The following is a 27,521-nucleotide window of genomic DNA, read 5'->3' as shown; positions in this document are numbered from 1 at the left end:
AAATTATCATCTGGACTGGCTATTACTAAAAATATTTTTCCTATGATTTTGCATGTCTGCATTGCTTTTTACATCTTCAAATAATTTTAAAAATTTTCACCCTCTCAGTACATTTGTATTCAGAGTGAATTTCTCAGTTGAAAAATGAGAATAATGCACTCTGAGAGACCTTGCCCTGTGATTGTTGCAGGGCTTGTGTTAATATCAGGGCTTCTTGGCTGACTTTTAATCCACTAGAAAATGGCGTTTTGTGGGAAGTTGCTCAGCATTCTGTGCTAAAATCACCTGGAGAGACAATGTCTGTCATATATTAGTGTCTTAAAAAATACAAATTGAAGATGCATCTTTTGCCATTTCAAATGCTGTTATAAAAGATTAACATCAATAGTACTGCATACTAAATAGCAGTGGTGCCTGCAATTATCACTTTGCAAATTATTCCATTAGGAATAATGTTCCCAGTTTTGGTTTGTTTGCAAGGGCTGAAAGAGAAACTTTGGCTTTGATGCGAATAATGCTCATATTTAACTCAACCTTCTCTGTCCCCACCTTTACCCTTCCTAATAAAAGGCAGCAGAATGTCTGTTTAAAGAAGCTTTTGCATGTGGGTATAGTAAATGACCAAAAATTGGAACTCTAAGTTTTGGGTTGTTTGGGGACAGACAGACTGGGTTTGTTTTGTTTTTTTTTTAATGAGCCTAGCATGAAACAGTATCAGGTCTGGCAAGAAATTCCATTTGTAAGATTTATCTATTTAAATACTTACTCATTTAGGAGGAAAAATACCTAGCATTAGTTGAACACGTAGTCTGAAGAATGGAGAAGCGAGGTAGGGTTTTTTCCTTTATTTCCCACACTTGATAGTGGATACATACGAGTACCTCGTTCATCTTACATTGACGTGTCACATGTATTTTTTAAATTAATGAATTCATAACAAATTTCTTTTATTTAAAAACACTAATTTTCTGATTGGTAGCTTAATAACTAAAGAACTTTCCAATATTAAAAGAATTCCCAGGCTGTTCCTCTTTTCCTCACAATGAAGCCAGTTTTGGAAATAGTTTTCAAATACTTAGAGGCTAAGCTACAAAACTATTTCTTTGGAGTAACTGTCCAGTAAGAGAGATTTATTATGGTTTTTTTCTAGTGGCAATGAAAGAACATATTCCCTTTTTAAAAAGAGTTTAGGAGTCTTTTGTTTGTAGTTCCAAAAGAACAGTCTTTGTCCCTTTAAGTTATTTCCTTATTTGAAGTTGGGCTTGAGACTTAAGTGAACTGAAGTCAATAGCTGAAGTGTAAGAGGCCTTCCAGGCGGTGCCTGCACACCCAAGGGAGAAAAACCTTGGCGGAAGCAATGAAAACATTTCAAAAGGCAAACACACCATCCCTGCTTTCCTCTAATATGGTAAATTCTTTGTACCAATGTAAACTCTTCAAGAGGTTTACTGCCTGCTGCTATGAATGCATATATAACCTTGTTAATTTTAGCAGTATGTTACCTAGGTAGACCATGAGATACAAAAGAGACTTTTATCCTCTATTTTATTTTACTTTTGTTATAATCTATGTGGTAGAGTAAAAATACAATGCAAGTTTTTACATAACTGACAACTACTGAGGTTTACGTAAGCTTCTACGTAACTGCAGCAAAACTCTTGTCCGCCAACTGACTTGGCAGTTGCAGTCAGGTTGAAGGGCAGTTACATTTGAAGAGCATGTGTATGCATATAATATAGAGAGGTTAGTATGTGCACGGAAGTTAATTTGCATATCAGTGCCTCGAAATTTATTATAAATAGTTCTGATGAGAATCAATCCTGCTGAACTTCTTAAAAGAAAAATAAATGCCCTCCTTTTTTCTTCAGAGTGAAAACCAAATGTGTTCACATTACAATGTGAGCTAATAAATCTTCAAAGTAGGTTTGTATAGTTTGTTAAATATACTTTTGTCAGCCAGCCAAAAGGATTATTCTAAACTTCAGTGGTGTACTAGGAAAGAATAGAAAAAGCCACAGGCTCCAGCAAATTTCAGGTGTGAAATTAAATTAAACAAAACAAAACCACAAAACAACAACCAACCAAAAAAAAAACCAACCCAAAACAAAATGAAGCGAAGTAGAGAAGCAGATCTTTAAGATTTTTAGGTTTTGGCATTGGAACTAAAAAAAAAAAAAATTCATTGTTGGTCTGTAGTTTCTTTGGGTGTGTTCAGTCTGTCAGGACAATAATTTTGTGAATATCTAGCTTATGAAAACAGTTTAGGAAGTGCTAGCAACTTAGGTACTTGTCAAGTAAGCCATAATGAGGTTTTGTGGCTTGATTGGGACTAAAGGAAAGTGAAGCCTACAACATTACAAAAAATGCTTTTGTAGTATTTGTAAGCAAGAAACAATAGAAACTATTACCATCTACGAAATGCAGGAAATGCTACCAAATGTGTATGCTAATGTATGCAGAGCTGTATATAGTGCTGCTCAGGATTATTTCCTCTTCCTCTGTCTACTCCACTACAAACTGAGGGATTGAAGAATTGACTATTTTCTAATTTATAAAACCCTGTGTTACTTGAGTAATGTATGGCTATTGGAAATATTTTTGTATTTTTCAATGTAGTTTAAGCAATTAGAACCTTAGAAGCGAATACGACATTGCCCAGTACAAACGATCACATTGAGGAAGATACAGGAGTACTGCCACAGACTTGGGATTCTACACCTAATCCTACCCGCTGATACTCGTCCTGTAGTGGCTTATGCAATCATGCACACTTTCAAACAGCCCCAGTGCCCAGGCGTGGAGTAGCGGTATTCTCATGCACACGGACATCCTCGTGTTTCCAGAGTGAGTTAGTTCTCAGGCAGTTCAGTCTGGTTAGATGTGCACAGTAGATTTAATTGAATTGCTTGGATTAATGTGCTGGAGGCATTATGTTTCCAAATGCCCGTTGTCAGTGATGCAACCTCCACAGAAACCTCCTCCATTTGTTGTCTTGGCTGGAAATGTAATTCTTTGGCGGGGGGAAGAGTATGGGGGAAGTTACATTTTGTGCTCCCTTTCTCTCCCCCCAGAAAACAGGTTAGCTTATACTGCATTCATGCGGATGTCTCCAAAAGGAATTTCTGTAGCTGTTTCTGGAGTAATGCTTTTCAGAATACGCTGTTGGAAAGAAATCGGTATTAGAAACTTACTCATTTTAGAGATAATATATAACAGGACAGCCATTTGGAAAGAGATTTATAATATTTCTCTGGTTTGAGTTCTACCTCTTGAACCACACAAAGATGTTTTGGTTATCTCAGCACTATGAAGATGTAAGGTGCTATAGAAGTACACAGTGTTATTTTTTTTAATTATTTGTGACATATAATGTGAATCAAAGTTTGACAGATGTCGTATTAATGCTTTAGGACTTTGTGGTTTACTTGGATACCCTGAGCCAACTGAACATATTCTTTCTGAACTGGTATTTATGTGAACTTACAGGAAATCCCAAAAATGTCATCATTGGCTGCCACAGATTTGTGGCAGAGAAATCTTACTAAGTGTGGGAGAGAAAAAGAAACTTGTTCTTACAGATATAGCCAAGGGAACCGATCTTTCACGTGATACTGTGTCCTGTGTGATTTCTAAGAAAAGCCTCCAGTTCACCAGAGCTTAAAAAAAAAATTACTTGATTTACTATTTGACATGAATATGTCAGCAGCCTCAGATCTGGGGAGATTTGTGAATCACTCAGAATGGGCAGAAGGTAATTAGCTGTCAGCTGGCTAGGAACAGAACAGCAATAATCCTCAAGTCCCAGGTCATCAGACCCTAGAAATAACCACATGCAATATTTATAGGAATCACCTCCTTCCTGACAGTCAAATAGAAGCAACAGAGCATTGTGGATACCTCCTTAAGTGTTCCTGGAGTGATGATCAACCGATAAACCATGTAGATTGGAATACAGATGATAGAAGAGGTTCCTATGCAATAACCCACTACTGTGGTCCAGTAGGGATAACTGTAATCAAAAAGCCGTAGCTCAGGAGGGTTGGACAGAAAGCTGCAAGTGACAAACTGAAAAAGAAAAAGAGGGAAGTATGAATACATGCCTTTTGATGGCACACGCTTACTTTAGCGAACTCTGTGTCCCAGTGTAGCATCGAGCTGAAAAAATGAGTAGGGCTCAAGAAGGATAATTATGTGTCGACACTGAAAAAATCCTAAATGACAGTATGGATTGGGCGTAGCCCAACCAGTAACTGAAAGGAACTCAGTAAAATTTCTCACATGGGTTGCTTATTCCATAAATACACATGGTAGGGTTTCTTGCCTAAGAAACATTAGAGAGAAAATTCAGGACCACACTTGTACATTTAAAGGGGGGGGGGGGGGGGAAAAGATGTTAGATAGACAAAATCAGATTGATTGATATCAGTGTGCAGAATTTCATCCAGTTACCCTTGTATTGAGCCCTATAACTTGATTCCAGCTAAAGTACCCCTTCCAGAAAGGCATCATCTTAATTTTAGGCTACCAGAAATGGGAAGTGTACACTTTTAGCTGCTTGTCCCGTATTTAATCATGATCAGTGTCAATTCTGCTTTGTCTGAATTTAACTCGCAGCCACTGTGGTGATGGTGGTTTATGCTGTTCTTTATTGGGTTGTTGACCCTTTTAATACTCTTTCAAATACTGTTAAAGTACTTATTGTGGTAATGACCTCAGCTTTCTGTTTTCTCTGTGATAAGCTATACAGATTCCATTTTTTTCACTGTTTCTTATTTTCTACACATTTTATCTTTTCTGTGATATTTTCCCATAGCATTTCAGTTCTTCGGTAGCTTTTACAAATGTTACTGCTAGTTTGGATAGAGCACTCTTGGCATCAGCTCAGTTAATGCTGTTAGATCATTTTCCTGTGCATATCATGCACTGAAAAATTTCTTAGGAAACAACAAATACTTTTAATTGGATATTGCAGGAATAGTATTTGTGACTGTCCTTGGAAGGATCTCTGACTCCTTTTTTTTCCAGAGTATCATCAGAAGATCAGGATTACCAGCAAAATTTCCATACAAAAATAACATACTACCTTCTGGGCTTTCCTTAGTTTAGTTTAGTTTCCACAGAGAATACAAATAGCTCTGCCTAGTAACCACATCACCAGAGCTGAATTCCTCTCTGTTTATTTTACTGGTTTAGAATCGCAAAGAAGACAGTAGTATGAAAATTATTTGTGGTGTCACACTTTTATTTATAGCCTTTTCTTCCCTTCTTTTTCTAGGACTAATAAAATGAAAATCTGCTAATTATACACTGATCATTACAGGTGTTTTGAATTCACTCTGTAGGTCTTAAATCTACATTCTGTGCTTCATAAACTCCCATCTAGACCTGCTCCGCTCCCACTAAGGGTAGTAACAATAAAAGATAGCATGAACTAATTTTGGATCAGGAAATGAACACTTTATGTTAAAATGCTATCAATACTACTGCCAAGTCAAACATTGGGACAGTATTTCCAATTCTGAATTACAGATTTATAAAGGTTGCATTTAACTGCTGTAAATTTTAAGTGGAGTATTCTAAAGTTGCCAGTGAGCAGTTGCTGAGACAGAACATTTATTTATCTTGGTTTTTCTCTCCAGACAGTATGTTTCATCATCATCTTTTATTGTTTCATTTTGCTGAGGTAAATATAAAGCAACAAAACAAAGTAACTTCAGCAGAAAGGAGGAGAGGAGTTATTCAGAACCCAGTCTTACTTATCTAGCTCATCTACAAAAATCCTTAAAATAGTGATTTAGTAACAAGACCTTGCAGCATTGCATTGGATTTTTCACTAATTGAACCTTTTTGGTTTAACAAAAATTGTTACTGAAGAGCTTCACAAGAAAGTTCTGTAATGAAGGTTTTAGAAATCTAAAGAACTGCATTGTTCAGTGGTAGTTTTCTTGTGCTGGAAAGAAAAAGCAATAAAGAAAACTCACCAGAAGGAAGATGGGACTAATTGCTACCCAGCAGACTCGCCAGTACCAGCCTGGGGTAAAGCCTAGCATTTCTTTCACATCGTTGCAGAACTGGGTGATGCCTGTGGCGATGAGAGGAAGGAGAGATATAAGTGACAGCAGATACAAGTTGTTCGTAAGTAGATGTACAGCATTTTGTACGCACAGCAAATAAATTCAGAATCCATCATGAAAGGCTGTTTTATTCCTATAACTCATTTATATTAAATCCTTGATTAGTCTGAATTACAGCTCTTGTTACTTTTAGATGTCAACTGTACTTCTGTCAGAGAACAGTTAATAATTCTCACAGATTGGGCATTCAGTGGGTTTATAAAAAGGTTTTGTAAACTTTTTTTCCGGAGACACAAGTGATCTTGTCTGCAGAAGCTCAGGAGTTTGGGTTAGCATTGTTTGTCGGCGTGGCAGCGTACGTACCATAGAACCAGGCCACTGCAACTGCTTCCAGAAACACAACAGTTAGGACAGCTGGACCAGTGGCGTATTCTTCAAACAGCTTTACCACATACGCGCCTCCCTAGGAAGGAGATCATATTATCAGTGAACCAAAGATCCAGTGAGAGAAATCCTGTAATACTGCTGTCTATTTATTATTGCCTTCATCTGGAGCAGAGCGTTCACAGATGGGTAATTCACTCAGTTCTGTTGCTTTCTGGCTGTTCCTGCCAGTGAAATCCTGGAGTGTGCTGATGTTCTGCTCGCTCTCCATGAACATATTTCACCAGTGGAGCTGCCATGCAGAAAAGCTAAAACAGAAGCTGCTGGATTATAATGAACAAGTGAGATTTGATGGGATGGCTTTTTACATGATTTCTGTGATGGCATCTTCTTCCTCCAACTTGAGTCATAGTTACTGGACAGGAAATAAATAAGGTGTTACTTTGCTTGCTTTCCATTTGGGATCTGGAATCATGGAGGAGGAGAGCATTGTGCGTCAGAGAGGAACTAAGTCTCCTTTTACAGCAAATGCTTTAAATGAGCAAGTGGAGTGAAACGTGACAGGAAAGCCAAGTATTTTTTCCTTGTCCCTTATGATCATTATGCTTATTAGTCAAAATGGTACTTGTGAAAATGAAATGCCACAAGCCCCAAAGAGACTGTTTGGTGTGACTGATGGTGATTTCTGGCCTGATTTGATGAGGAGGATCCAGGAAATTCATTGCTAGAAATTTCGGGAAAACAGCAGCAGCCAATTACAGCATTTTCTAGCAGATAATTTTTGACTATTCTTTTTTTAATTCAAAATACATTTTGAACATTGCAACAATGAAAATAACAATTCATTTTATTTTTAAACATGGAGTTTTTGAGAAGAAGTAAGCCACATACAAAATGTGGAAGGTTGTTTGCTTACTAATTCAGCAGTTGGAGCAGCGGCTGCGTCATTTATGATCAAAAATCAGAGTTTTGCTGAATTGCAATAGGATCATTTTGCAAGGCATTTCCTAGTGAGAGATACTGTTCACTAGAAATCTATTTTTAGAATTAACAAGTGTAAAGAAAAACAGGCTGGAGATTTAATCTGATTTCTTGAAACTTTCTTCAAAAAGCACTACCCTCTCCAAGATGTCATTTGCAGGAAACTGCCCGTAAGGAAAGCTGAGGGGTGGGTAAAATACTTACAAATGTCAAAGTTGCTAATGACCCCAGAAAGCAAACAATGGTCAGACCAAGGACAAACAATTCCCTGCGTTTGCTCCAGACATGTGGGAATTCATCCAGTACTCCAGTAATCACTCCCTCTAGTCCTGCAAACTGAAAAGCATGGAAAACATCACTGGAAAATAGAGGGCAGTTTCACCTGCTTTAAAGTGGGTTTCAATGCTTAAAGGAGCTTTAAATCACTGAAATGCTGCTGCTTTATTCTGCTTGTAGAGTTGGTGCGACTGTTGTTCAGTCTTTCTTCAGAACTTTTAAACTCTTCAAGGTGGGGATTTAGTTTTCAGGTATCAATAGGAAGTGCCTATCATCCAGATAAGTTCTCTGTTGCAAGTAATAGATGCTGATAAGGGGTAGGTGGCTCAGCAGAACCAAGATTGTGCAATCAGCTGAGTTCAGCTGTCCTGGAAGGAGCTGGTTCTCAATCTGGAAAAAGAGGCTCACATGGCAAGTTTGTAGAACATCTCCCTTTTGCATCTCGAACATTTCCTTTTTGGCCACCTCCAGTTCCCACCTTTTAAATCCAATTAGTGTGAAAAAAATCCAGAATTTAATAATTGCTTTGTGAAGTTTACAAGTACAAGAGAGGAAGGCTGCAGTCCACTAGAAATTTGTGAATCAAGTGCTTTGGTTGTGTTTCCAGGTCTGTTACAAATTGTCACAGTATGACACTGACAAATAATTTAATTTTATTTAGACCTATTTAGGTAAAAATTGGAGTAATGGTTGCTGTCTTACAGAAGGCAAACGGAGATGCCAATCCTGCTTTAAACCCTTTAGTGACAGTGCAATATTTGTAATTCTGTTTCTTCTGATGTTTGTGGGGGGGTGTGTGTAAGGCTGTACACCAAATATCTGAGAGGTTCACCGTCTTGCGTACTGTCTACTCACCGTGCTGTCTAATCCCAGCGTGAGCAACATCAGGAAAAAGATGATGGCAAAGAAAGTGGAAGCAGGCATGTTTGCAATGGCCTCAGCGTACGTAATGAAGAGAAGGCTGGGTCCTGATATTAGAACAGAGAATTAGGGATAATTGTCAATGCCGTACTGCTGCGAGGAGGACAGGCTGTTGCACTGTACCGTGTTGTCTTCCAGGGGAAATCTTCTCCCCTTAGGCTATTTTACAGTGTGCAGTTATCACCGCGTCTGTGAAGCTGCATGCAATATGGCTTCTATATGCTGTCTTTATGGAATAATTTTCTAGCTGTACTGTATATTTATAACAGTGCCCTTATCATAAAGTAAATATCCTGATATATACTAAATATTTTGCATAACTTGGGCTGTTCTCAATCTAGAAAATAACATACAAATATAGTCTGTCTTAGAAGCAGTTGGAGAGACGTGTACACAACGTTAGCCTACCAGTGTCTTTGGCAACTTCTGATACATCTTCGTTCCTCATCTCAGCCATGTATCCCAGCACAGTGAAAATGACGAATCCAGACACAAAACTAGTCACACAGTTCACGGTACTGGTAACCAGAGCATCTCTGCAACACAAGACCTAGCTCATATCAGGGAATCGGCATCTGCTAGAAGGGATAGTTTACTACCAGATGGAATAAATTACTGATCTGGATAGACTCCTACAAAAACTAGGGGAATACAATGAAAAGAACAAGCAGCTGATTGCAAAGAAAGAAACAAAAGACATGACTACTTTTTCTTCTTCAGTTTCAAACATTCTGTAACATTAGTCTGACACTGGATTGAATCCTGGATGTGTACTAGTGTTTTAAAAAAATAGGAATGACTATAGGAATAGTAAAGAATCGAGAATTTTATTTTACAACTTATAAATAGAATATTTTAAGACAGCAAGGAAACAACTATAAATTGCCTTTCAGCTCAAGACTCTCAATTTCCTAACTGACTGCTGAGATTAAATAATTATAATGTGATCATTTGGCAGGGGTTCAGTCCATTTTGTTGTGGCAGGTTTCTACATTTTAGATTCCTTGCTGTAACTGGTGGAGATTATCTCTCTTCAGAACAGAAGAAATGTTTTAGATTGCAGGTTCTTTCGATAGGACTTTTGCTCTGTTCTGCTTCTGTCTGATTTGTATGTACACAGGTCTGATTATTACAGTGCCTTTCACCAGCACAGTGTTCCTTTTTTGTAAATAGCCACAGTTACTTTTATTAATTTGATTTTATGTATAGGATAAGGTAGAACTCACTGGTAGCAGTTGTTATGGAATTTGTTGTAGCTGGCATAAGCCAATAGGACCCCAAAGCCTGGACCAAGGGAGAAAAAAATCTGAGCTGCTGCATCCACCCAAACCTGAAAAATATTGAAGATCAAGAAAAAATGACATGAAACGGATCAAATGAGTTCGGCATATTCAGAATATCACATAGCCCTACAAAAACACGTTTCACTAGTCCGCCTATATTCTAGTACTGATCTAGCAAACATTTTGTTAAGAGGGCATGTTGAAATATAAATATTTATTGTAGATCTGTGAGGGTTGTAAATATCCACTATAATTTTAGTGCCTGTGCTGTGCTTATTGTATCTTTTTACACTATTCTAAGTACTCACAGGCAGTTTCACTTCTGACAGCACCTTAGATTAATTCACAGCGATTTGTCTGGAATCAGTTTAACACAACTTTTGTTAGGTATAGAGTGTTCTATCCATGACTTTGCAGTGGATTTGGCCCATGTTCTTCCAAACTGTGCGCTATGGAACAGTCCCTTGTTTGGCTCTGTGTCCTCCAGGCTAAGTAGTAGATGATTGCTGCTTATATTTTTCCTACACTTAATGGAAATACCTGACAGTGTGGGTGCAGTTCTAGTCCTTAGGACTCAGTTCAGCTTTGTTGTAGCCATGACAGATGCAAGTGTGATGATCTTGTTATGAAAAGCCTGTTGTACTTGAAAAGTGGGCACAGCCTTAATGACTAGTGTTCCTAAAGTACAATATCAGTTCTCTTTCTGAAGGTGAAAGTCATTCATTTATCCTCTTTTGATTGAAACATGGAGTTCATTACAACTCATTTCTAATATTCTCTTCCATCGTGAGGCCATCCTGTATCATCCACAGACAGCTCTGTCATCGTCCAGCACACAGATTGCAATCTGTTGTCCTCACTTCAGATACATCCAATACAATATCAATGCCCTTTATTGCTTTTTCAGAAGATGTGGTCCCTTATTGGAGATGCTGCTTTATCAGAGACTGGTGTCTTTTCATTTCCTCTTCATTCAAAACTCTCCATATCAGCTGGGCAGCAGCAGACTTGCAAACATTAGAATTTTTAATCTTTGTATTTGTAGTATTTATTGCTTTGGGGTTTTTCCATCACCCTCCTCACTAGACACTTTCATAGGCAGTGAAGTAAGTGCAGCCTTGAGCCTGATGGACTGCTTGTCATCCACAGAGTTCAAAGCTGAATCAGAGACTGGAATGCTTTGGGTTTGTTGGTTAGCTCGGTCTTGTCCTCAGTTCCTCCTTTCTTTTCACATCTTGGTGGTGTCTGCGGGCCTAACAGATTTATTCCTTCTCTACATGCACTTGCATGCGTTACTCAGTTGTGTTGTAGTTAGTGGCTACAGAGACTCTCCTTGGGCTTATCTGCCAAAGCTCGTCACAGGATGGAGATCTGAAGTTTCAACTCTAGTAACTTGCACTATTTAAATACAGGCAACTGTGGACACCGTTGGGCTGTGAAAAAGTCTGCCCAAGCATGTAAAGTCAGCCCCAAAACCTGCAGTTAATCCAGTTGTTAGGGCTTAGTAAATTTATTTTGCTCAGTATGACTGTCATAGGTAAAGGATTTTGTTGCAGTGTAGCAACAATCATAGCTTCTCACTCCATGTCAGGCTGTTCACCATTTTCCTGGCAAAAAATTGTTTGGTCACTTATTTTCTTTCTAATCATATCACTAATTCTATTCAACCACTAGTTCAAGCTAAATTGATGGTAGACTTTAAAAAAATCTTTATAATTATGGAAAGAATAGCATGAGTGTTTAAACAAGAGCATGAAGCCAGGCTTTTAAGTCCATGCTCAGACATCTGTTTAAATCATGCTCTATGTTGAAAATAGACATTGAAGTATATACATGCTGATAGGCTAAAAGCAAATCTCTACCCTTTTAAAATGTTTTTTACCTCAGTGGCCAGGAGTTTCTGCCAGTCAGGTTTCAAGTAGTAGAGGACACCTCTCCAAGCCCCAGGCAAAGTTGCACCTCTCACTAGCAGGATGAAGAGTATGATGTAAGGGAATGTGGCAGTCACCCATACCACCTGTGAGGGAAAACAGTAAGATAGCATTAGCCATGGGTAGAAAGTTATCAGGTGATAGTAAGAATGAGTTATTTTTATTATATCTCTTAGCATTTAGAACATCTTCATGTGAACTTCTCAGAAGGTGTGTAAACAGACAGTTTGCACATCTGTACCCACGCTTTCTCTTGGCAGGGTTGTTCTTGTCCAGAGAACAGTGATGTGACTTACTGTTGTTATCTGTTACTTGGATAAGAGTAGCAGTCACTCTGCACTAAGTGCTTCCCAAATACATGAGCCTATAATCCCTGTCATGAAGACAGTCTGGGAGAATTCTGTCAAATTAATTGGCTCCTTTAGAACCGCTGCTAGACTATACTGTACCAAGTTGATTTGTTTTGCTTTTGCATTCACCTTGCCAGATGTTTTGACCCCTTTCCAGATGCTGAAGTATACAATGGTGAAGATTAACAATAAACAGAGGGTCAATTGCCAGCTAATGCCCCCCAGGTCATCCAGCCCATTGGACCTGTGCACTTGTAGAACGTGGCGGCTGAAAGAGGAAAGAAAAACACAGCATAGATATTTTTTTAATAAATACTTATGTTAAGTATGCTTTGAACTGTCCCGTACTGTTGTCTGAGCATTACAAGTTGTCCTGAGGCCTTGATAAGTAGCCTTCAGAGTCATGTCATTTTGAATATTTATTATTTTTTAATTAAATCTTGATATTAATGGTACACCAGCGATGATAAATGATAAGTGATGGCAGCTGAAAATGGTTAGGAACCTCTGATCTAAAATACAGAGTACCCTCCCATACACCCTAAGCTTACATACACCTACAAGTATTTAGTTATTTGAATAGTTCAGAAAAGGGGCCCTGCAGCCCTGCTGCCCCTCCAAAGTAAAGCTTGCTACATGTTCCACCGTTCTCTCTAGTATTACTGTCCTCACTTACATGCACTTACGTATAAAATTCTTCTGCGGGAGAGATAGAGTGCTGGGACCAGCTGACATTGTCCTTGCTGAAGTAGTTCGTGCAGTTGCCTGTGTTCCAAGCGTTTGTGCACTTAGTCCATGGCAGCTCCGCCGTGAAGGAGGATACGAGGTAGTAAAAGGCCCAAGCCATAATGGTGTTGTAGTAGGAGGCTACGTAAAGATCTATTACACAGATGGCAAAGCCAATTCCTAGTAAGGCAGGAAATAATTACATGAAGTGAGTGCAAGTTTTAAGCCAAAAAAAAAAAAAAAAAAGGAAGGAATTAGTTATCACATCAACTACAATTAGTAACTGTCTAAGGCAGCTCTGCAGGAGGTACACGTACCCTCTCAAGTGTTTACAACACTGGAATTTCTTGTGGCTTTGGAAACACTCAGGCTCCGATTCCAAAAAAGCATCCTTAATCAAGACAGAACATGCTTGTATACTTTTTTCCCATCTGTTCCTAAATTCCTGGAATTTGGAAACAGGCATCTTGCACTCTCAGTAAATAAAAAAGACAAGACCAGACCTGTAACACTGGGAGCAAGAGTAAATGAGCATATAGGACAGGTTCTTCTGCTCTAAAAGACTCTGTGGTAGGACAGCAATCGACAGACCAGGCTGAAGATGGGGAATCATTTCTTTGTAATAGAAATAGTAGATCTTATTCTTTCCTGGTTTTAATTTCACCTTGGATTCACTAATGTTGCACTTTAATAATTACTTTTTTTTTTTTTTTTTAATATTTTCATTGGGTCAGAGAAGTGGACTGGCCTCTATCTAATCACTTTGAGAGTTGCACGTCATACATGTATACGAGAGTACACACACACGTCTGCAGGTGTACACAGAGTTTTATGAAAGCTTTCTTTGTAAAGCCAAAATCTTGTGTAGAACAAGCCTTACTTTGTTTTCTTTTTTTTTTTTTATTCTCAGAAATTTCACCTTTATAGGAAAATCTTCCAGTTATTCAGAAAGTTCCTAGTAATTTTCCATTTCCCTTTACCTTTGAATATAGGACATATTTTTCTCCAAATTGAAATACACCCATTCCTGTGGTACTGTCCTAGTGCTAGTTCCATATAGAAGAGAGGAATCCCTCCAAAGATGGCCATAATTGTGTAAGGAATGAGGAATGCTCCTGCAAGAAAGAAAGTAGATGATTATAACTCTTCATAGAACTTCTCTTCCAACAGTACCAGCACTCCATAAACAAGAGTTCCTTTTATCCCACAGGGAAAATGCATTTTCCCTCCCGAGCCAGTGTGCCACGCTGAACTACCATGGGATTTCTTGTAAGAGTAACTACTTATTAGTGTGAGTAAGCAGCAACACCGAGGCCAAACTTCTACCATTTCTGTAACGAGTAGACACAGGATTCACCAAGACTGTACTGGCTACAATGGATACAATTGGGAGATGGGGTACTGCTAAAATAATTTAATTAATTTCTTCAGTAAAATGCCTTTGTTACATCAGGGAAACAAGGACACAAGATCTCCTTGATTAGATTTATATTTTGGCTGATATGTCAGTGAGTCCAAAACCTAGCATTCCTGATGCTTTGGTTTTGATGCGTTGGTTTATCTGATGTTAAAATACTCCTTGGGACAGGGATTGAGTCTTTTCTCTTGGAAAGTGGTTCTGCATGTAACTGGTTCTCAGCTTCTAGTTGTACTGATTTTTTAGATCTTGCTAAATAGTTTTTCTTCCACCTTGATGTGTCTAGTTAACCTATCTCAATATTTAGGTTTTCCAATCTGCTTGAAAAGTAATTTCCCCTTGGTCATTTGTTATATATGATATTAAAATAAGCCACTAAATTATCCATTTATAAGCAAGGAAGTTCAGCATTAAGGAACAGAACTAGTCACTGACCTCCTCCATTTTGATAGCATATATAAGGAAATCTCCACACATTTCCCAGATCCACTGCATATCCAATGACAGAGAGCAGAAAGTCAATTTTTTTACTCCAGGTCTCTCGGTCTTCTAGCTCCATCAGCTGCTGCTGGCCTTCTGCTCCGCAGGTGGTGGAAGTGGTGGTTGTAGTGGTGGTTGTGGCTGCTGGGGCAGTGCACTGGGCATCTTCCATCTCCCCCATCCCATTGCAGGGAACAGAGCTCTGAACCGCCGAATAACCATTTGAGATCTGAGCTGCCCCCCCCTTATCTCCCTGGCTGGGATGGACTTTATTGCCATCCTCCACGAGCCGTAGGGCAGATTTAGGGTTCCTGACCAGAAGTCCGTTCTCTTTACAATCTTCTCCTTCGTTACAGTCTGAGACATCTTTCTTGGAAGTCAGTGGCTCAGTCTCATTGCTTGTTGCCTTTTTTTCCATTTTTTTTCTGAGATTTGTTCTGATCACTTGCAGACAGACAGCGGCACAGAGTCCCCTTGTGGCTTGTCTTCCCACGCTTTTATTCCCAGGAATTTTAGAATTCCTCTTCCGTATTTAAATCCATCAGACTGAAGGCACAAACACCATCTAAGAAATGAAAAACAGTTAAAAATCTGTTACAGGGCTTACTGATGCTGGTAACTTTCAAGTTACAGCTGACAGATCCTGTGATTAAAATACTTTTGGAAGTAATTAACCATCACAGCATGCAGTGTGAATCATTTAGCAGATAATCATTTTGTGCAGAGAAAGGAAGGAAGCAATCATCCTCTTCTAGAGCAGAAGTCGGTGTACCTGGCTTATAACGTCTCAGGCAGATTTGCTGGACTTTGTGCATTGTTGGACAACTCACAGGCAGTCACAGTCCTGCTGTCTTCTGGTACCACCTTCTCCCTCTGAACACCGGTTTCACACCCAGGGAGATTGTGGAACTCCCAGTTTGCAAAAATGAGGGCAGAGTTTAGCACGGCTTGTATTTTCATAAATTCATCCTGTGACTTCTACTGACAATTTCTAGATTCACCCAGCATGAAGGGAAAAGAATTAATTAAAAAGTATGAGTTAACAATGGATATACAAATTATATTTCATGACCACCTTTCTTCAGAAATCCCACAGTGTCTGCTATGTTTAGCAGCAGACCTAGAAGGCTTAAACGAAAGTTTAGAAAAGTATTTAAATCTCAGTGGTTTTGCATCAACTAACTTTTGAGGCTCAGTCAACACTAATAACAAGGGGGGGGGGGGGGGCGGGGAGATCAGGAAACTTCAATTTGATTGTTTTGAGAAAGAACTAACATGCAGGTCTAAAGGATAAAACTCATCCCTGGTTTTATTTAATTTCTTGGGGAAATAAAGGCATCTTTCATTCCGTTTGGATCTGCTAACGCTGTGGTTCCAGCCCCGGGAAGGGTAGTGGGCACTAATCCTGTACTGCTGTCCACTGCCAGCAAAAAATATAGGCACTGGGAGAATCTCTGGCTTTCCCTGCCCTCTTCACATGTGCTAGAAGCGTAATCCAGGGGAAATAAACCATGCCAAAATAAAGAAAAAATATAAAACAATTAACTTTTCCTTCAGAACAAAGAGAACAGAAAAAAGAATTGTGATTCAGTGGGTCATGTTTTGTTTTCTGCTCCTTTGTTCAGGAAATGTAAATGCTCAGCTGCCTTTACTCAACAAAATCTTGAAATAGGAGCTGATCCTCTGTGCTGTAAATTCCCTGGGGTAGTAACCTTGCTTTATAGCTAGTAAAGTGTTACACAATCTACACGATGCCACCACATATTACCTAATTTTTCATTTTCAAAGCATTTTACCGCAGTAAATATCATTGTCACATCCTAGCAGAAGCAGCAGCATTGTTTCCCTTTTAACTGTTGGAAAAACTAAAGCAGAGAGGGGATCTCACTTGCTCATTGCCAGAGCTATTAATACTCAAGTTTTTCCCAGCTTTATGCAAAGACAGTTTGTTAAACCTCTTCCTAAACATTTCTCAGTGCAAGCAGAAAGAGAAGGAAAGAGCTGCAGAGCAAACAGGAGGATGTTCTCGAGATAGAAGTCACTTGAAGGTGTTTATAACTTTCAGAAATCTCTAGTTCTTCAGGCTTACATTCTGTCTTTACCCAGATAATGGTCTTTTCATCATATAGCAAGCAGTGCATCATTAATGCTGAATTCTTACAAAAGCAGTACTTTGCTACCATTAGTTAATCATCCACAAAGACTGAAACATCTTCAGAGTTCCAGAAAAAAAAAATAATAAAATACTATGGCAAAGAACAGGAGTTTCAGTTTTACCTGCAAGACTATAAAACCTGAATGTCTTTGGAGTCCGAAACCTTCCAAATGTCCCAAAAGAGCTTATGTAGATGAAAACCGTCCTACCACCACTAGTGGCAAAATAAAAATCCGAGGAAAAGCCACAGCCAATCCTCCCCTTGTATAGGGCATATTAAAGATAAGGCAGGAATATGGAAAAGTAACCTGAGCCCTTCTGGACTTTATACCTCTTACTCATATATGGAAAAGCAGTAAAGGGTGTTGATTTACCTGCATTATCTCATGAGACTGAATTTTCCGTACTGAGACAAACTCCTACTGTATTTATAAAACACTATTTCTGCACATAGATACTTCTTGGCACTTTCTTTCCTGCAGAGAGGTTGTTGAATGTATTGCTGAGTTCCTGGATCTGTGACAATCAATATAGTTGTCTTATCCAGAAATAAGCCCCTTCTGGTCTTCTACAGACCACTGGAGAGAAATATCACATAATTTGAAATATTTTTGTAGAATTTTCAGTAGTTTGAGCCTCAAAAATGCAAAATGATGTGTGAACTTTCAAGGGCTTGAGCTGGAATTTGAACTATTCCTTTCTGAAAGAATTACAGCTTGTCAGCTACCCTGGGAAATCTCTGGAGTGATGGCCTCTACAGCTATGCAGTGGTGTTCACAGTGGCATAGCTGGCACGTGAAAACAGAACAGTTACAGAATCAGAAGGTTTCATTACACTGTAAAAAACCGTGGGAGAAGGTACTTTCCCTCCTGTTGTTACAATTCAACAACAAAAAAATTATCTGCAGGAATCATAACTGCTACAAACAGTGTAAACAGCTGCAGAACTAGAACTCCTGGGGTTGAGAAGTATGCTAGGACCATTAGGGAAGATATCCAGGGAAAACTACACTAACCATGACGGATTTTGCCCACATCAGCCACCACTTCATCTCTGTGCACCCATCTCTCAGTAGTTACAGCTGATAGTATGACGGTAGTGAATGATGTAAGAAATGGCAGTTTATTACCTATTTTCAATCTGAGCTGTTGCAAAGGTTGCTCTTACATAAGTAGACATTAGTTTCTTATCACCAACATAATTGGCTACAGAAGAAAAAAAAAAAGAAAAAGATAGTTGTGCCTTCATTTTGTTTTGATCTGTGTTTTGTAGATGTGACTTTGCTCCTTTGAGACGCCCTAAGTGTCTACGCCTTCTCTCTCTCTGGTACCTCTGAACAGGGATTATTCTAAAGGGCAGTTTTCATCTCCGTAACACTGTGCAGCCCAGGAGCACATGCAAGGTGCCGTGCTGCCAGCCCTGTAAATTGTGCTCCTCCTCGCACAAAGAGTGACTAAAGAGGAGTGATCCTCGGCTCTGCCCCAGAGAAGCACCCTGTGACAACCAGCGTGTCCTCCACACCTATTCCCTGCTTTGCTTGTTTGTTGAAAACTCTAGGATGGATAATTGAAGACATGTGTTCCTACGAGCTTGGCTGAAGCCACCAACATAGTTCATGTAAGCCAAATATTAATTAAATTATAATTTTGGTTACTGCCACACAGAGCTAAACTTGAACCAGCACTGCAGATGTAAAAGACCTGTATATCCCTTGATGAACAAAACCAACTCCTTTGCCTCTATCAAAGCAATCCTCAAGGAGCATCTCTATCCTGGGATCCAGCTCCTTCCCGAGCAGGGAGCTGCACAACTGATGTATCATCGTCTTGCGCATTTCTTGAGGCGCACAGGGACCTCTCGTGGCAGTGCGGGAATCCCTTCCCTTCAGTGCTCTGCCATGCAGTAAAACAAATCTTTCCAGCACACTAAACCAAAATGATTTTCCTGTTCTCTGTATTTTTTTTAAAGGAGAAAATTGACTTTTAATGCGTCTAGGAGATTAAAACAATTAGGTTGAGGTGCAGCAAGTACCAGATGCTTCAAGGGAGGCAAATCTTAATGCCTCAAGTCACCTGGGAATACTTTATTTGAGGTAGGGCAGCACTGACTTCCTGAATTCCTCAGCACAAGGCTTGTTCAGCCTCACTGTGCACAACTACAGAAGTCATTACTTGTCTCCCCATGAGCAAATACATTTTAACTCGCACAGTTGCAAAATTTGTATATTTGCATATGTTTCACTTCATACAAATTATGTCCTTTTTTTCATGTGCTAATTTTATAAACCGAGTACCAGCCACTCACTGGATTACAGCTGCATTCCTGTTGCAAAACTCACATTTCCACTGTCGGTCACACTGCTCCTCCATCTGCCGCCTTCTGTCCATTTACGTGCTAGCACTTGCAAAGAATTAAAGTACTTTGAACCCTAAGACAAAAAGTTAGCCTACAGTGTTGGCAAATAGAATCAAACAAAAAGATGATTTCTGTTAACTTGACCTAAATCTCACTTTTATCACAAAGTATTTAAGATTGTTAAAATTATGCAGCTGCTTGACTGCATATTACACCTTGTGATAAAGTTGCAGTTCATGCAGGCAGTTGTATATAAATGGAAAGAGTCCAAGGAAATTACTTTTATCTAGAAAATCAAGCAAGAAGTTTGTATGACAAGATAGAAATCACATTTCCCATGCAGGAAAAGGCTGTGCTGTTGATCCGTAGGTACCGTTCTCACCTCTGAGCCACAATATCAACCGCGACCCTCCGACAGCCACATACCTGGGTGTTTCCAGGTACTGCACTCTGACAAATTTAACAGTTGACATTTCTGGTCTTCACCCGCATTTCCTCATGCAGCCCTAGTCTGTCTTTTTGCAGAGGAGGGGAGGTACATGACCCGGGTGGCAGTGAGAACCTTGTAAAGATTATTCCTTCTGACAGGCTTTTGTGGGCTGGCGAGTTCCTGGTGTGCTGCATGCGTGGTGTGAAGGAGGCTTCATATTTTCCCTCTGGTTTCGCACGGGCCAGGAGTAATGCTTTAAATCAAAGTTATTGGGGGATAGCTCAGATGCTCCCATACTGTGAGGAGTTGTTGGAAAATAGAAATTTCAGCCAGTTAGATCTTGAATCTAGATTGCCCCAGATGATGCATTTTACCTGCTGTTTGCCATAGATGAGTCATATTTAGAGTTCATAACTCAAAAAATTAATACCTTTTGCTTTTGAATGTGTTCACATATACTGATTTCATTAAAAGATGAGTACCTAGAATAGCCTTTTCTATTAGCTTGTTTCCATTAGGTGAGCTGATAGCAAGTGTGACAGATTGTATTTCAGATTTCAAAAATGGATATTCATAAGTACATATTAAGAAGATACAGAGTCCCAGCTTTGGTAGGGCTGCTGGTAACCCCGGAACCAGAGGTATTAGGTGCAAAGCAGATATAAGCTGATATCTAGACCACCCCTCAACAACTGAAAACTGATTTCTTCAGGATAGTTTTTTTGAGCTATGCTTCTCTAGTCTAGCTTAAGAGACTCAAAACTGACTTCTGATAAAGAGTGATCAAAACCCACTGAAATTAATGGGTCCAGTGAATTAGTTCCATACATAGCAGGTCTGATCCCAGTGCCAGAGATTTTGAATGTAACTGGATTGGGTATTTCTGCACATCACTGTAATATGCGAGTATTTTATAAGAAACTTGCAGTAGGTAGATAACAAAACGGATCCTGTCTATGAATATTTGCAGTTCTCTAAGGGCTCGCTCACATCCTTATTAAACCAGAGTAGAACTGTACTCAACAAGTAGTCCCACTGGGACAACGGCCCTTCTGGGAGAATAAAAGGCTACTCACCAAAGTAAAAATGGCATAAGTAATGAGCTCTCTCCAGTCAACCCCTGTATTCTCAGATAAGGTTAAATATAAGTATGATGTGGAAATAGTGCTTCTGAAAGCAATAGTATTGGGGGAATATAAACCTGGACTGCAAGTTTTATGTCATAGTCTCATCCGTGTTTCAGTCTGAAATTAAAAAGTCAGCAGGAAAGAGAGATTTTACCTTTAAAAAAATCATTGAGAAGACAGGCATTGCATTGTAGTGGGAATGCTGCCAAATTGATGACAGACATTTAAAGAACAGGGCGGGGGAAGAAAATGTGTTTTATGGCTCGAGAGTGTCCATACATAGTGCAAGGAAACAGATAAGCTTAGAGGGAGTGATATTCCTTTTGTATTCTTCCTCAAATTATTTATATAAACCCGAAGGAAGAGTCATAACACAGCAAATATCACCAAATAAACAGAGCACTGTTCCTTAATCTGACTCTGCAAAGGCAAATTAATGGGCACGACGTTTCAAGTAAAAGACCTGTTTGCAGACGCAAGTCGAAGACTGGCTGCACATAAATGCCAGCATGCACATAACTTATGTTTGTAATGTTTTTACCAAAAAAAATAAAGAAACAGTCATCATCATCGTTTCCAGATGATGTTTCTTTGAAGGAGACTTGTTAATGGCTATCTCAAAATTGCAGCCCCTTTATTCAGGCTCCAAGTTATCCCATAGACAAGTGTCATTGTGTCGTGTAAGTTCTATAAAATACAGATTGCCAGATCAACAGAGCTGCAAATGCAGAGTTTTGGAAAAAAGTTAAAACATTAGCCTCAGAAAGGAGAGCAGGATACAGAATGGACATTTCTTTAGGCTCTTATTGCTGTTCCTAATGAAAACTCAGCAGTTTATATTTTCATGGAGGAAAGCAGGAAAGAGCTTAAATACATTGCACATTTCCATCTGTGGGAATTATTTAGGGGGGTTATTAAATTCCAGTTTTGGGGCAGTTTTTCTTAATTTATGTAACCATTTGAAATTCATCACATCCAGTCCAATTAGAAAATGGACTCGCAACAGTCATTTGCTATATGCAAAGTTTACAAAGTACTCTCCAAGAAAATTATGGTCAATTCACTCATCAAAAGCACCAGAAGATGAAGCCCAAGTGAATGAGACCTTTCCTGGTAAAATGCCTGACAGCTAACAACCCACATTAAAAGAATTCCACAGCATTTCTAAGAATCCAAATCCATTAAATGCATGATCCTTTTCTCCTCAGGCTTTCTTAACACATCAAAACATGTTTTCCATGACTATTTACATATTAATTTATATATTTATTGCATTCCTCATGTAAACTTCCATATTACTTAGCAAACTAAGCCAGCAAGCCAGTTGGTTTCAGTACTAAACATGATTGACTATAAATATATATACGACATACTCTTCAGATTTATTACTTGTAATAAATCTGTCCCATTGAGTTAGATAATTTACTGTACTGGAACAGTTTACCTTTTAAAATATGACTTAATATGGTTAATAAAGCTTACTTTACCCTTTTAAAATAAAGAACAGTTTGCCTTGATTTTTATTGCTTCAGATTCTGCTTCTTTATTTTTTCTTATAGTTTAATGCTTTTTTGTAAATTTTAAGTAAACTTTACATTCATGATACAATTATGTGGACTGTTAAATCTCTAATTTCAGATTGTTATAATGTGTTCTGCTACAGACATTTGTCCAGCAATTATAAATGTTGGGAGTCAAATGCCTGAACAAGTCGGAGGAGAGCCTGTCACGTCAGAAAAGCAAGAAAAAGCATAAAAAGTTTTAAAAAAAATCAAAGCAAACTTCCACCAAAAATCAGAGTATCTTTTTCTTCCCCAAAAAAGCTTTGTTAGATGTACATTTTCCCAATGTTTTAGAAATTACTCTATGACTTTAAAAGTTAATTTAGAATGAAACAAAATATAGTATACATATTTTAGATTGTCATTAGTATTTCAGATTTTGTAACCAAAGTTGAAAGAAGCAATGAGGAGTGCAAGTTAATGAAACTCTGGTATCTGCTGGCTTCAGGAGGTAGGCTCTGAAGACGGCCATCTAGGAATCTGTCTAAATTTCATAAAGTACTTTAGATATCAGTGCATTAAAAACAAAGTTATAAAGTACCTGTCTTTCGGGTCGGTTTGAAGCGCTCTCCTTGGAGTTATCCAAGCTCGAGTAACCTTCACCCACATTTACTTCAGAGTCTCGGGAACTCAGCCTGTGGGCAACTCAGCATCTTGGTGAGGTTTTTGTACACCAATCCCCCTCACATGGTCTGATTTCCAGATAATCTGCTGCCAAAGAGCTCTTTAAGAATTTTTGCGTCACTTTAGTCAAATAAACTTTATGTTTCACCAGGGCTGCAGCTCAGTTTTCCTCCTAGAGGTGGGTGGCTACATTTGTTCCGATCAGTTCGAAAGAGCAGGATCCAGTGAAGGCAGAGTGAGGAGGAGGGAAGCTTTCCTGGTAAGGGACAGGTTTGCTGGCTGTTACTACAGCTATAAATAACAGGGTGGTGGTGATGGAGACAACAGACAGGACAGAAATTTTAGGGGAATCAGTAAATGACAAGTTTGCAGGTGGGTCTGTAAATTACAGAAAGGACTGGGATACTATCTGTTATCATAGTAAAAGGCTTGGAAAGAATAATTTTTATTGTTGAATATTTACATTATTTTAATGAAGAAATAAGGTTTAGTTTTGTTTTAAAGCATTAAGCACAAATTCTTTAAAAGCATTTTGCTGCTTCAGTAAACTCAACAAGTAATTTCCTTTCTTCCTACTACTGCTCAAAATATCTCACTCAACCTCTGACACATGCTTTTTCTCCAGCTTTTTTCATCCAGGATTTCTTCATTCCTAGACTTTACAATTTGTTTATAAAAAGTCATAAATCACAGGTCAACAAAACAGTGCCACAGTTTAGGTGGCAGATTTGAAAAAAAAAAACTAGAAGAAAACCAGCATGGGGACAAATAAGAATAGCTAATTGTTAGAGCAACAGCAGTTTTGCTGTAAGTGGTTGCCAGTTTTCAGAGACTTGTTCCAAACAACTGAAAAGAAAACAAACCCTGAAAACTGAAAAGCATAGGGATATAATTAGCACTTTCCTTCTTCTGTCTTCTGGTCCCTTAATGATAGCAGCAGTCAGCCAGCAGCGTGTCATTTGCACCATCTCAAGGAGAGCTCAGGAACTGCAATTACAAACATTAGGGAGACATATTAAAATTATTTGTGCTTTCCCATTAATTCCTGTGGGCAGCATATTAAAAATGTTTTGTCAAATTAAGTTTGTTGCCTTCAGGTGTATCAGAGATTCATTGATCTTCTAGTGAAAATAGCAATATCTAACTCATCTTCTCTCTGCCATGCTGAATTCCCCTCCTGCACTCTTCTTTCCAAAATAAACAGTTGTGGTCATGTTAGTCTCTGCTTAGCTGTGGACTGGGAAAAAAACCCCACGAGTTAGTGTCCTTGCACGTTATAATCGTTCACAGCCTTCCCCGTTTTGTCCTATTCTGAAGGGTTTGCAAGGACAGATACTATCACGCCTCGGTCACTAAACTTGTATGAAGGTCGAAGTACGATGTTTTAATGCGTCAGTGTCCATCTGTGGATTAGGTCCCGTGCTTTGGAGAGCTGGCTTTTTCTTTCTCGAGAGGATAGGTGGTACGAGGAACCTGCCTTCCCTTTTGTACGGATTTCCAGCGCACTGCTACTGGGAGACTGGAATGGATTTTCCAAACTCCCTTTTTTTCTACCCTCTTACAAGAAATAAGTTCTCTCTACTTAGGGTCCCTCTGCTCTTTACGTAATTACATGGGGGTGCTTCAAATTTTTAGGGGCATCGTGACCTTTGCCTGAGGTTTTTCTCCATCTTAGTCTCTGCTTAGAGTAGGTTATTTTAACAAGTTCTGAAACACTATTGCATACCATTCATCTTGGTCAATGCTTGCACTTAAATTGCTTTTATCTGCTCACATCAGTGGCACCCAGTGTCACTGGTTCTTTTTTCAGGGCATGCGAAGCTGTAATGTGAAAAAGAGCATATTAAGAACACAAACCCACCTTTCATGACTTATCCTGGCCTTTTTGTTCAGTTGATTTTTTTTTTTGTTATTAATGTCTTCTGCAGCAGCATGTTTTTTTTTTTTTTTTTTAGTTTCTTGCCAAACAGTCTGGAGCCTTTGGGGCATAATATAAATAACAGACTTGAGATTTCAGGCAGACCCCTAAACTTTGACACTTAGTTATCTCACATGTGAAAAACTTTCAGGTGCTGTACTGAGTCAGAATTTGAGGAAATCTGTGCATTAGTGGGCAAAATCCTAATGATTTAAGGGAAGTATGAAAAAACAAGAGGAAGAAAATGGACTTTACACAAGATGTAACTTCAAACACTTCCACGGTTCTCCACAGATAAAGCAGCTGTAGATTCCAGTTACCAGCACAAGAATGAGAAGCATCAATCAAATTACCTAATAATGGTAGTACCAGCTGTACTATGAAGATATTAATAATACTTCTGCAAGCACGTCTCTGATTCACTGCCAATAAGAGGATAGGAACAATCTTCCAAATAACACAAAACAAACAAATCCTAAAATATTTATTTGTTCCCATCTTTTGCTTAGTTAGGAATCACACTACATTTAGCAGCTATTACGATTGGCTTTGGGATAAAAGAAGTTCTGATTGTCCTTCCCTGCTATTTTCTAAGCAGACTGTGCTGGGGTATACATCTGGGAGTTAGATGGGTTTTGGAGAGGTTCTGCTATTTCCACTACAACTGTTTTGAGAGAGCATTTGGGTAGAGAAATCTGATTTTTGAGAACCTACAAACCACCACTACACATAACCTCTCCCTGCCTCTTCCTTTTCTTAGTTAGCAATAGTTATTATTTTCTGAATTTTGATTGAATCTGAGATAGTTGACTTATAACATTAACTGTCAATATTTTCCACCTGTCTTTGAATTATCACATGAAAACTACATGGTTTCGTTGACAAACCAGAAAAGGAACTATCTGTTAGTTGGCTGGGTCCTCAACAATCCAAAGGTCTTGTGAAGGATTTGCAAAGGATATAAACCAAAGTGGGCATGAATTGGGTTTGGTTTTTTATTCTAACCTAAGCATCTTTTTATCAGTTGGATGTTAATTGTTTTGTAACCTGAGTTTACAGTTCATAAGGCATAGAGCTGGCTTTGCTGAGAGACTAAACCTGTAGCAAGCTAGGATTATTCCAACATTATTTCCATTCCATCAGTTGGAAAGCTAAATTTTTTGATCCTTTCTGAACCGTTGCCTGTGAACTATCAGGAGTTAAGTCCGTTCCTCATTTACATGCTCCTGGAGAGGTGCTGGGCTAATTCATTCTGTCACCTGAGCTGTGCTCGAACTTCCATGCACCTGAAAAGAGACCAAGGTTGTTCTGGATCCAGCCGTGCCTCATGCTACACAGGAGACTGAGAACTTCCTCAGCCTCCATACGGAGCATATGGCCTCTCAATCATCTGCTCAACAGTCTCGAATCTTAATCCCCCAGTTGCCAGCTGCTGATCACATCAGTGATTTTTCCTTCAGGACAAAAGGGCAGAGTGATCCAGTAAACATCACATCAAACAGGAGCAGTTAATGGGAAATCACTTTATACACGCTGGTTTTAATCATGTCTCAAACTACCATTTAAAACCAAGCCCACTGTAAGATATGACGGTCTGTTTTATGGGTAACAGCTACTTAGCAAGAGTGCGCAGCTATTGATTCTTATAGGCACAGGACTGGTTTTCATGGGCTCTTACCACACATCAGCAAAACAGAGAATATCCTACCTAATATTGTGCCAGTCTTGAATTAGAGAGTGACTAGCATGAACCTCAGAAGAGTTTGTTCAACTGCCCTTAGAGTCCTCAAAGCAGAAGAAATATAACTCTCGCTTTGACATATGTATTTCCCCTCCTCTTTGCCATTCCTTCTTACAAAGAACTTATGAAACAGCCGGGCATAAATGCAGAACTGTTTCTGCCAGATTGGCTTCATTTCCTATAACGTGTTTGAGCCATGTGGATTTTCTGTGCTTATTTGAAGGAAAGGAAAAACACATACTATTGTATAAGCTGTAAGGGAAATATCTGGGCAAGAGCTGCAGAGATAAGCACATGCTGGACAATACTTTTAAATACTCAAATTAGCAAAAACTGGCTTGGAAACCATTTTTAATTTGTCAAACTCAATCTTCATCAGTGCTGCCATGAGCAACAAAAGCATCAGTTAAACTCCAGAGAAAAAGTTAAATCTCTGGCTGCTATCCCCCTCTCATAGATAGCATAAAGGAAATAAAAGAACTGGTGTAATGTCATAAGCAGAAATATTTTGAAAGACTAAAATACTGACCTTTGGGAAGAAAAAGCCCCCAAAACAACACATGCATTAGTCATAATCAAAATATTGTGCATAATACAGCTTCCCAAGAGATTTGGCTTTGTTTCAGATCCACCAGAGTTCAGCATCAAGTACAAGAGGACTGTTTACTCGCCTTGATGCGAGTAACACAGCATGAGGTAGAGCCTCTGCATCACAGAGCCCTAAAGCCAAAAGGGACCTCAGAACATCATCGGGTCCATCCCTTTGCCAGAGGCAGGAACAACTC

The 27,521-nt window shown here is 38.9% G+C and overlaps 1 protein-coding gene across 1 annotated transcript; it reads right to left on the bottom strand.

The window, feature by feature from the left end:
- Positions 1-830: 830 nt before the first annotated feature.
- SLC6A4 (solute carrier family 6 member 4) lies at positions 831-23,326 on the bottom strand. The gene is made up of 14 exons (XM_054847404.1): positions 22,995-23,326; positions 14,779-15,388; positions 13,907-14,041; positions 12,887-13,106; positions 12,330-12,468; positions 11,802-11,936; positions 9,863-9,966; positions 9,045-9,172; positions 8,571-8,683; positions 7,644-7,775; positions 6,438-6,537; positions 5,982-6,082; positions 3,898-4,065; positions 831-3,159 (listed from the first exon to the last, which is right to left on the bottom strand). Exons 2-14 carry the CDS (start codon positions 15,239-15,241, stop codon positions 3,085-3,087), a joined length of 2,013 nt encoding a protein of 670 aa, XP_054703379.1. The 5' UTR covers positions 15,242-15,388; positions 22,995-23,326; the 3' UTR covers positions 831-3,084.
- Between the last annotated feature and the right edge of the window lie 4,195 nt (positions 23,327-27,521).

Source organism: Grus americana, chromosome 19 (genome assembly GCF_028858705.1).
Source record: "Grus americana isolate bGruAme1 chromosome 19, bGruAme1.mat, whole genome shotgun sequence".
NCBI classification, from domain to species: domain Eukaryota; kingdom Metazoa; phylum Chordata; class Aves; order Gruiformes; family Gruidae; genus Grus; species Grus americana.
The sequence above is the reverse complement of the archived record's forward strand: the minus strand, read 5'-3'. Positions and strand labels throughout refer to the sequence as shown.

Coding starts and splice junctions, on each gene's coding strand:
- SLC6A4 (XM_054847404.1), bottom strand. CDS start 15,241: ATGGAAAAAAAGGCAACAAGCAATGAGACTGAGCCACTGACTTCCAAG. Junction 14,042..14,778: donor ATGCTATCAAAATGGAGGAG/GTCAGTGACTAG, acceptor TCTTTCTTGCAG/GAGCATTCCTCATTCCTTAC. Junction 9,173..9,862: donor TTCCATAACAACTGCTACCA/GTGAGTTCTACC, acceptor CTTGTGTTGCAG/AGATGCTCTGGTTACCAGTA.